Raw genomic sequence first — 10,549 nt, 5'->3', positions numbered from 1 at the left:
GATTCAGTGTTAAGGCCCCTATTCCTGCTGACCAGGCCAGGGTGTGGGGACTTTACCATTGCATGTTTCCCTGGTGAGGCCACTCAACAGTTTCTCATTTTACATGCTCTGTTTTAGACACCTCCCACCACAGGTGGTGAGCCCTCCAAGGAGCTGGTGGTCCTGTTCTGCCAGCCCCATAGCCAGAGGTCTCAGACCCCAGACTGACCGGTGCCTTCCCTGCCAGAGCATGTGAATGTTGAAAGGAGGGTCATTTTAGAACTCCGTGGACGCTGGCCCTGTGCCCTGGGGGGCCAATAGTAAGTGACTTCAGCCTCCAAGGCCATAACTACATGGAGCTGTGTGAGCAAAGGCCAGGAGTCACCCAGGGGCCCTGAGTCTGTGCAGGCTCGGGTGGTGAGGGCTTGGCGATCAGCCTCCCAGGGTCTGCCGCCTCCGGGGCCCTACAGAGAATGGGGCTGCCCTGGGCGTGCCAGGTTCCTGGGAACGTCCCCTACCCCATCACATCCAAGTCACCTGCCTATCTGAGGGCCTCCAGAAAGGAGAAGGAGTTTGAAAATCCAAAGTCCTTTCTCCCCCAAAATATTTTTTATTCTTGCATTACATTTGTGTTTCCAATTGTGAATAAAAAATGCTTAGAAAGTGGTTACAAAACAGCGTGAACTGGACAGGAGGAGCAGGCTGGCCCTGAGGGTCCTGTCACTTCTCCGCTTTGGCGTCTGGGCGGGGTCAGTCGGGCTTCTCACTTTCAGGATCTGGAAAACAAAACCGCCACAGCCCATTACAGGCCCGCCGCGGCCTCCCGGGAGCTCCGAACACGGGCGGACGGGCGAGGCGAGGCCGGGCCGGCCGGGCCCCAGGCGCTGCGCAGACAGTGCTGACCTCGGCACAGCCCGCGGCCTCTATCGTCCGGGCCAGCCTCCTACCCTGAGCAACTGCCGGGACACGGCCCGCCCGCAGCTCCTGCACGGCCCAGAGGCTCCTGGGAGCCAGCTGTGCTCTGGCACCTGAAACGCAGCGGAGGAGTCTGCTGGTTCTGGGACGAGTGTCCCTCCTCCCTCCACGCAGGAGCACGAAGCCTGGTGCTGCGGCTCTGTGGGGAGGTGGCACAGCAGCAAGGCAGCCGCCCCAGCGAACCCAGCAGGAGACACCTAGACCCTCAGCCTGGTCAGGGTCAGGCCTGCGATGTGCATACAGGAGGAAAAGCCACTTCACTTGAGGCCATCGTGGGGGCCGGGGAGCTGGCCAGGACCGTGTGCTGCATCTACACAGGGCAGGTCCTCTCCCCAACTGCCACCTTCCCTAAGGCCCCTGTGCCTGCCAGGAAAGCCAGTGCCTCTCATGTGACCTATGTGACCCCAAGCGCTCCAAGAGTCTGAGAGCCCGACAGGGGAACCCCTGCCTCCCCCAAGTCAGGCCCACCTGGAGTAAAGCAGGTGGCTCCAGGAACCACAGCAAATTATGAAAACCGAGCTTCCTAGGAGACAGCCCCCGCGTGGACAGGGGTGGGACATGCTGTTTCACTGACAATGAAACCCTTTTTTCCACTGTGGGCAGGGCCCACTGCTCTGCTAGACGACATTCGGTGCAGAGTGGTTGGAGGTCCAGCCAATAGCCTGACTCAGGCTGGGAGCCAGCAGAGCCCGGCCATGCCTGGGGGCCAGGCAGCCCCGCTGGATGCCCAGCTCTCGGGCCCCCATGCCCGGTGCAGCCCAGCCTGTCACTCCACACCCCCAGCCCCCTCAGCGCCCCCCTCCAGAGGTGTGGGCGAAGCTGAGCCCAGAACAGGCCTGCTCGGGCCTTCCTGCTCCTGCCCTCCCTGCAAGCCTGGCCAGCTTGGCTTTCACATGGGCAGAGGGTAAGAAAAAGATGTTGTTTCACACTGTTTTCGAGCAAAGATGTTTATTTTTCTCCTTCACGTGTACAATCTCTTGGGGATTCCGTGCCACTGACGGTCAGGTACGAGGAAAGGCCTAACAGGCAAGAGGGGAAACGGGCAAGAGCAGCCTCTATTCCACTCAAGAACAGGGCAAGGGGCCCGCTACGGAGAACAGAAATCTCTTACGACAGCATCGTGCCCTGGCAGAAGATTCTGCATAATCACCTAGAAAATTCAATTCTAACTGAATTGATGGAATAATATATTTAAACCAAAATAATTTAGCCAGTCCTAGTAAGTACAGAAAGTATTCAGTTCACGGCTGGACAGCCCCAGGCAGCCTGCTTTCCAGCAGGGGGTGGGACACACCTGCCAGAGAAGCCATCCTGGGGCCTTCACCTCCGACTGCTGGGCACAAGTCCCAGCGAAACCCCCAGGAGAACGATCCTGCCCCCCAGCAGACCAGCCTTAGGGGTGGCCAGGAGAGCGGTCTGCATGCCAGGGCCAGGCAGAGCCACAGGCCTCCATGAAAGTCATGGAACAGGAAGGAAAGCAGGCAGGACAGGACAGTGGGCAGGCCCTGATGAAGGCACTGTGCCGTCTCTGCAGGGGGCGCCGGAGTTTCTGCACCCAGCACACCCTTATGTGCGCTCACAACAGCCCGCCAGCTGCGACAGCGTGTTTGCCCACCTAGCGCTTGTAGCCAAACAAAGCTGCTGGCATGCCTTACTGAGACCAACTTCTGCACACATGCCCTGTCCGAGTGTCTGTCTGTCATCTCTCAGTCCCTGAATGAGCCCGGGGAGACAGTGTTCCACTGAGGACAAAGCCGGGCTCACCTGGCATCTGAAGTGCTTCAATATTTAAGGTTGCTAATTCATTTTTTTAAAAGGCATTTACAACAGAAAACCAAGATCAAAATTCAGCTTCTGATTTGTAAACCATTCACATTTCTGCAAATTAAAACAGTAAATAAGGATATGAACGCACAAGCCAATTGTAAATGAAATACACCTTTTCAGATAAATGATTTTTTTAACATCTCTTTTCGTCAGGAAACAGAAAAGCTGGAATTCAAGGCACTGTGCTTCTGCAGGGTGATGACAAGGTTCTACCCATCAACTCAAGTACAGGAAGTGGGTGTGAAGACTGTGCGTGGACCCTGGGAACCTAAGAGCGAACGGGTCTGAAGCCACAGAGGAAGCCAGTCGCGCTGCCCACATGCTGTCCCCCTCTTGGCTGGGCACTGTGCCCACGGGTTGGGGAGGGAGTCAGAGGCCAAACCACAAGGGGCAGGGCAGAAGGCTACGTGATTTGCAGCCGGGGCCTGGGCGTGCTGACGGATGGCGGCCGCCAGAATGCGGGCAGCACTGGCACCTGGGCGGGACTCCAGCTGCCCTGTGTTTCCGGCTGACCCACCTGGGCTTCCCAGGACCCCCAGGACACTGGGGCTGGGAGCAGGCCTCCGAACGGACCCAGAGGCCGTGCACAGGGTGGGGCTGGGAGGCTGGAAAGGGCAGTACCTGGTGTGGGCACGGGCAGGGCCGGGGCGGCTCCAGGAATGACTGTGGAGGACAGAGGGCCGGGTACTGGGGCCAGACGCGGCATCCCCACTCCTGCTTGAGGTGTGGTCATCTATGAGACACAAAGACAAGAAAAAGGTACACTTGGCTGCAATCAGCTGGCCTCCCCTAGTGGTCCCTGGAGTCCCCACAGTTTCTCCACCCTCAGGAGACAGTGGTCCTGGGACCTGCCATGGATACACACCTCTAAGGGCTGATACCCAAATGATGGTGCAAGGCAGAAAGCACTGCCCTCCCTTACTTGCTTCCCAAAGCTTCGGCCTGGCCACCTTAGGGGCCACACACCTGAGCTGTCCACCAGCCAAAATGGGCCTTGATGCAGGACCTGAGGGGCCTGGCCCCTGAGGGCACACAAGTGGCCCCACACCCCTCCACCCAGCCAACAGGAAGGCCTTCTGCTTGCCCGGGCGGTGCCACTACGGGAGCTGGGCGGTGCAGGTGCCCCAGCGCCTGGGCAGAGCCCGAGTCCAGGGAGGCGACGGTAGGGCAGCCCCTACTCTCCAGCCAGCTGAGGGGAGGCAACTGCCGCAAGACCAGCATGGCCTGCTGGGAACCTGACGAGGCTGCTGCAAGAAAGATCCCAGACCAACAGCCTTTGAATGCCCTCGGCAAGATGCTGGCAACTCAAATCCAGCAACTATAAAAAAGATAAAACATCACAAGCAAGTGGGGTTTGCCACAGGAAGGCAAGGCTGCTGTCCCGCTGGGAATCACTACGCTTCCCTCCACAGACGCAGGGAGGGCGCTCGGCCATTCCCACGCCCCTGCATGGACAGCTTGTTCAGCAGCCAGCAGCCAGAGGGAGCCCCTGCACCTGCAAAGGGCTTCTGCAGAATGGCAGCTAAGCCCCTGCTGTGGGTGAAACGACAAGTGCTTCCCCAAGGCTCCTCCTCACTTCTAGTCAGCACCTCAAGGGAAGAAGACAAATAAAAGGTACACACTGGACAGGGAAAAGGAAAACTGTCCTTATTTGAGGATGACAAGACTATGCATGGAGAAAACCCACAAGAATGGACAAACCAATTGCTAACAGCAAATGAACTAACAGCAAATTTAGCAAGATTGCAGGATACAAGGTACAAAAGCCTACTGTATTTTTATATACTAGCAACATACAACTGGAAAATGAAATTTAAATTTATAATAGCATTCTAAAACATCAACTACTTGAGAGATGAATTTAATGAAAGACTTATAACATCTTTACACTAAAGAGAAATAAAAAAGATGTAAATAAATGGAGAGATACCGTGTTCATAGGAACACTCAATATTGTTAAACATGTCCAATTTCACTCAGTTAATCAACTCCCAATAGACTTAATAAACTCCCAGTAGAAATCCCAGTGGGTTATTTTGTAAAAAGTGACAGGCTGTTCCTAAAACATACATGCAAATATTAAGGACTTCCCCCAAATCGAGAAATTATTGAAAAGGATCAACATTGGAGTTCTTACCCTGCCAAATATTAAATCTACTATAAACCTTCAGCCAGTAGGAGAGTGAGGTATTGCCATAAGGATAAGGGCATGGCTAAAGGGAACAAAATAGCAAATTCAGAAATGGACCTACACATATGTGGTCACTTGACCAATATGCAATTCAATGTGGAAAGGAAGGTGCTGGAACCACCAGAAATCCAGATAGGAAAAAAGACAGATTGGCCTCTACATCAAACTACATACAAAAGTGAATTTGAGATGGCTCACAGAACTGAATCCAATAGCTAAAACTATGACGCTTTCAGGAAAAATAAAATTAAAACTTCTCCCATTTCACTTTTACCATTAAGAAAACAAGCCACAAATTGGTAGAACATGTCCATTATATGTATACGAGAAGACTTCAAAAAGTTCATGGAAAATGTGCATTCTGACAACCCAAATGCCCATCAATACATGAGTGGATTAGTAAAATGTGGTATATGTATACCATGGAGTATTACTCAGCCATAAGAAATAACGGTGATATAGAATCTCCTGTGTTCTCCTGGAAAGAGTTGGAACCCATTCTACTAAGTGAAGTATCCCAAGAATGGAAAAATAAGCATCACATGTACTCACCAGCAAATTGGTTTCCCTGATCATCACCTAAGTGCACATTTGGGAATAACACCACTGGGTGTTGGACAGATGTGGGGTGGGGAGGGATGGGTGTATACCTACATAATGAGTGCGATGAGCACTGTCTGGGAAATGGACACGCTTGAAGCTCTGACTCCGGTGGGGGGAGCATGGGCAATATACATAACCTAAACTTTTGTACCCCCATAATAAGCTGAAATAAAATAAATAAATAAATAAATAAATAAAATATTCAAAGCATTTATCTTTGGATCATAGAAAAAAAAATGAAAAGACTATGCATGGATTGCAAAATTTTTTTGCACCAAAATAAACTCCTACTAACTTGTTATAATATGTCTGAACAGGATCTAGTTTGAAGCACTAAAAAGGATAAGACATCAGTTTGAAACGTAACAGGAATTCTGCTGAAGTTGGAGCAAGAACAAAACATCAAATTTGTGGTGAAGTTCGGGTGGAAGAATAGTGAAATCAGTGATGCATTATGAAAAGGTGACAGGGACAATGCCCCAAAGAAATCAGAAGTTTACAAATGGATGGCTTGTTTTAAGAAGGGACAAGATGATGACCAAGATGCAGCCCATAGTGGCAGACCATGCATGTTAATTTGCGAGGAAAAGTTAATCTGTTTACATCCTCATTGAGGAGGATCAACGATTAACAGTAGAAACAATAGCCAGCACCAGACATCTCAACTTGGTTCACTGTACACAATTCTGACTGGAAAATTCAGGTTAAGCAAACTTTCCCCTCGATGGCTGCCAAAAACCATTGCACCCAGATTGGCAGCAGACAAGAGCAGAGATTTCTTTTTTTTTTTTTTTGAGACAGAGTGTCACTTTGTTGCCCTGGCTAGAGTGAGTGCCGTGGCATCAGCCTAGCTCACAGCAATCTCAAACTCCTGGGCTTAAGTGATCCTACTGCCTCAGCCTCCCTAGCTGGGACTACAAGCATGCGCCACCATGCCCGGCTAATTTTTTCTATATATATTTTAGTTGGCCAGATAATTTCTTTCTATTTTTAGTAGAGACGGGGTCTCACTCTTGCTCAGGCTGGTCTGGAACTCCTGACCTCAAGGGATCCACCCGCCTCGGCCTCCCAGAGTGCTAGGATTACAGGCGTGAGCCACCACGCCTGGCCAAGAGCAGAGATTTCAATGGAAATTTTAAACAAGTGGGATCAAGATCCCAAAGTATTTCTTTGAAGAATTGTAATGGGACATAAAACATGTCTTTCTGAGTATGATCTTGAAGACAAAGCATAATCAAAGCAATGGCTCCCAGGAGGTTGAAGTGTCCAGTCAGAGCAAAAGTGGACCAGTCAAGAGCAAAAGTCATGGCAACAATTTTTTGGGTATTCAAGGCATTTTGCTTCTTGACTTTCTGAAAGGCCAAAGGACAACAAAATCTGTTTATTATGAGAATGATTTGAGAAAGTTAATAATACAGGAAAGTTTCACCAGAGACTCCTTTTCCACCACAACAACGCTCTTGCTCATTTCTCTCATCAAACAAGGGCAATTTTGTAAGAGTTTCAACGGGAAATCATTAGGCATCCACCTTACAGTACTCATTTGGCTTCTTCTGACTTCTTTTTGTTCCTGATTTAAAAAAAAAATCTACAAAGGGCCCCTAATTCGCTTCAGTTAATAATGTAAAAAAGACTGTATTAATGGTCATGCTTGAAGGTGCTAACTCGGGGAGGTGGGGGGGGAGGGGATGGAGGTATGACTGCATGGTGTATGCCAAGTGCACTGTCTTGAGAGTGGACGCGCGTGGGGCTCTGACTCAGGGGGATGGGCGGGACATGGACAATGTATGTAACCTGAGGTTTTGTACCCCCATGAAGAGCTGAAATAAAAAAAAAAGACTGTATTGACAAGTTTCAGTTCCCAGGACAGACCCCTCAATTCTTTAGGGATGGACTAAATGGCTGGTATCATCACTTACAAAAGTGTCTTGAACTTGATGTAGCTTATGTTGAGAAATAAAGTTTGTATTTCTAATTTTTATCTTTTAATTCCATTTTTCCATTTGTAAAGTCCCCTCGTATATGACAAAAGATATTTAATGAACTCCCACAAATCAATGATAAAAAGATAAACAAAATCAACATTTTAATGGCCACTATCCTTGACCAGGAACTGTATAAAAGAGGGATGATAAGAATATGAGAAGGTGCTTGAAGACAAATTAAAACAATAATGAGAAACCTACTACTAGGCTTCAAATTCCTTTTGCAAATAAATTTTCAAATATAACATCCTACACCCAATATAAAATAAAGTCTCGAGAAAAGACAAGGTGATATAATGAAAAACTAGGTCAAAGGGAAAACAGGAACTATAAAATATTATGTGAAGGAGATATAAGATTGAGAATTTTGGCAGAGAGTTGGAAACTATAAAAAAGAAGGATACAGCAGATGTGGGGAAAATACAAATTCTTCAACTGAAACATATAATAATCAAAATTAAAAACTCAGTAAGTAGGTTTAATACCAGTTTGGACACAAAGAGAAATTTAGTGACCTAAAATCTGATGAAAATAAAACAGGAAGGTAAGACCCACTCAAAGGAAAAGATTTAATCAACAGAAACCATCCCTGAGGAAACCGAGACATTGGACTTACTAAACAAAGACTTCAAATCAACTGTCTTAAATGTGCTCAAAGAGCTAAAGGAAACCATAGACAAAGAATTAAAAGAAACCAGGAAAATAATGTGTGAACAAAATGAACATATCAATAGATAGAAACTATAAAAGGGACCAAATAGAAATATAAGAGCTACAGTGTATAATAACTGAAATTTAAAAATCCACTAGAGGGGCTCACAAGCAGATTTGAGCACTTAAAATAAAGAATCAGCAAACCTGAGATATTACAATTGAAATTATCAAGTACAAGGAGCAGAAAAAGAATAAAGAGAAGTGTACAGAGCCTAAGGGATCTGTGGTACACCATTAAGTGGACCAATACATGCATCATGGGTGCCACAGAACAAGAGAAAGCCCAGAAATAAACTCTAACCTAGATGGAGAAATAATTTTTGACAAGGGTACCAAGACCATTAAACGGGGAAAAGACTGTCTCATCAACGTCAACAAATTCTGCTAGGAAAACTAGACACCCACATATAAAAAATAAAGGCAGATCCTTACCTTAAACCAAAAATTAACTCAAAATGGACCAAACATCTAAATGTAAAAACCAAAACTATAAAACTCTTAGAAGAAAACAAAGGGGGAAGGCCAGTCGCGGTGGCTCACGCCTGTAATCCTAGCACTCTGGGAGGCCAAGGCGGGTGGATCGCTCAAGGTCAGGAGTTCGAGACCAGCCTGAGCAAGAGCAAGACCCCGTCTCTACTAAAAATAGAAAGATATTATCTGGCCAACTAAAATATATATAGAAAAAATTAGCTGGGCATGGTGGCGCATGCCTGTAGTCCCAGCTACTCGGGAAGCTGAGGCAGTAGGATCGCTTAAGTCCAGGAGTTTGAGGTTGCTGTGAGCTAGGCTGACGCCACAGCACTCACTCTAGCCAGGGCAACAAAGTGACACTCTGTCTCAAAAAAAAAAAAAAAAAAGAAAACAGAGGGGGAAAACTTTATAGCACTAAATTTGGCAATGATTCCTTGGATATGACACCAAAAGCATAGGCAACAAAAGAAAAAAGATAAATTTAAAAACTTTTGTGCATTAAAAGGCACTCTCAATAGAGAAAAAGGCAATTATCAGAATGGGAGAAAATATTTGCAAAGCATATGTCTAATAAGGCCTTAATATCCAGAGAATTCCTAAAACTCAACAATAAAAAAATGAACAACCTAATTTAAAAATGGGCAAAAGACTTGAATAAACATTTCTGTAAGGATATGCAAATAGCCAATAAGCACATGAAAAGATGTTCAACATCACTAATAATTAGGGTTATATAAGTCAAAAACCACAAGATCAAAACCACTTCATATCTGACAGGATGGCTGCTATCAAAAAGCCAGAAAACAAAGTGTCAGCACAGATGTGGAGAAATTGGAGCACTTGTGCACTTTCGGTGGGAATGTCAAATGGTATAGGTGCTGTTGAAACCGTACGGTGGTCTCTCAAACAATTAAACACAGAATTACCATACGATCCAGCAATTTTAATCTAAAAGGATTAAAAGCAGGGCCTTAAAGAGATATTTGTACATCCATGTTCATAGCAGCATTATTAATAACAGCTAAAACTGGAAGCAACCCAAGTGTCCACTGACAGATGAACAGACAGACAAAATGTGGTACATATATACAACGGAATATTACTCAGCCTTAAAAAGAAAGGGAATTCTCATGTTATAACATGGTTGATCCTTGAGAACATTATATTAAGTGGAATAACCCAGTCAGAAAAAGACAAATATTCCATGAGTCTACTCATGAGGTACCTAGAATAGACAAATTCATAGAGATAAAAAGTAGAATGGGGACTGGGGGAGGGGAATGGGGACAGAGTTTCAGTTTTGTAAGATGAAAAGAGTTATGGAGATGGATAGTGGTCATGCTTGCATAATATTTTGAATGCACTTAGTACCACTTGAAATGGTTAAGATGGTAAATTTTATGTGTATTTTACCACAACAAAAAAAAATTCGGGGAAAAAAAGGAATGAAGTTCTGACACATACTACAACATGGATGTATCCTGAAAACATATCAAATGAAATAAGCCAGTCATAAAAGGACAAATCCTGTATGATTCCAACTCTATGAAGTACCTAGAACGTCATAGAGACAGAAAGTAGAACAGAGTTGCCAGGGGCTGGGGAATCAGAGGTATGGGGAGGGGCTGGCACGTTAGTGTTTAGTGCAGACAGAGTTTCAGTTTGGCATGCTGAGAAAGTTCCGTGATGGATGGTGGTGATGGTAGCAAAAAAACATGAAGGTATTTAATGCCATTGAACTGTACATTTAAAAATGGTTTACATGGTAAATGTTATGTTTTATATATATATATAAATATAACAA

At 46.4% G+C, this 10,549-nt stretch overlaps 1 protein-coding gene across 1 annotated transcript in view; it reads right to left on the bottom strand.

Annotated features, from left to right (window-relative positions):
- Window positions 1–566: 566 nt before the first annotated feature.
- Window positions 567–10,549, bottom strand: part of WNK2 (WNK lysine deficient protein kinase 2) — a 124,785-nt gene continuing 114,802 nt past the window's right edge. The window contains exons 28-29 of the mRNA XM_045563487.1: window positions 3,403–3,514; window positions 567–755 (exon numbers count right to left, since the gene is read on the bottom strand). Coding sequence (XP_045419443.1) covers window positions 730–755; window positions 3,403–3,514 — 138 coding nt within the window. The 3' untranslated portion in view covers window positions 567–729. The remainder of the gene's footprint in view (window positions 756–3,402; window positions 3,515–10,549) is intronic.

This window comes from Lemur catta, chromosome 10, assembly GCF_020740605.2.
Source record: "Lemur catta isolate mLemCat1 chromosome 10, mLemCat1.pri, whole genome shotgun sequence".
NCBI classification, from domain to species: domain Eukaryota; kingdom Metazoa; phylum Chordata; class Mammalia; order Primates; family Lemuridae; genus Lemur; species Lemur catta.
This window is presented reverse-complemented; position numbering and strand designations above follow the sequence as displayed.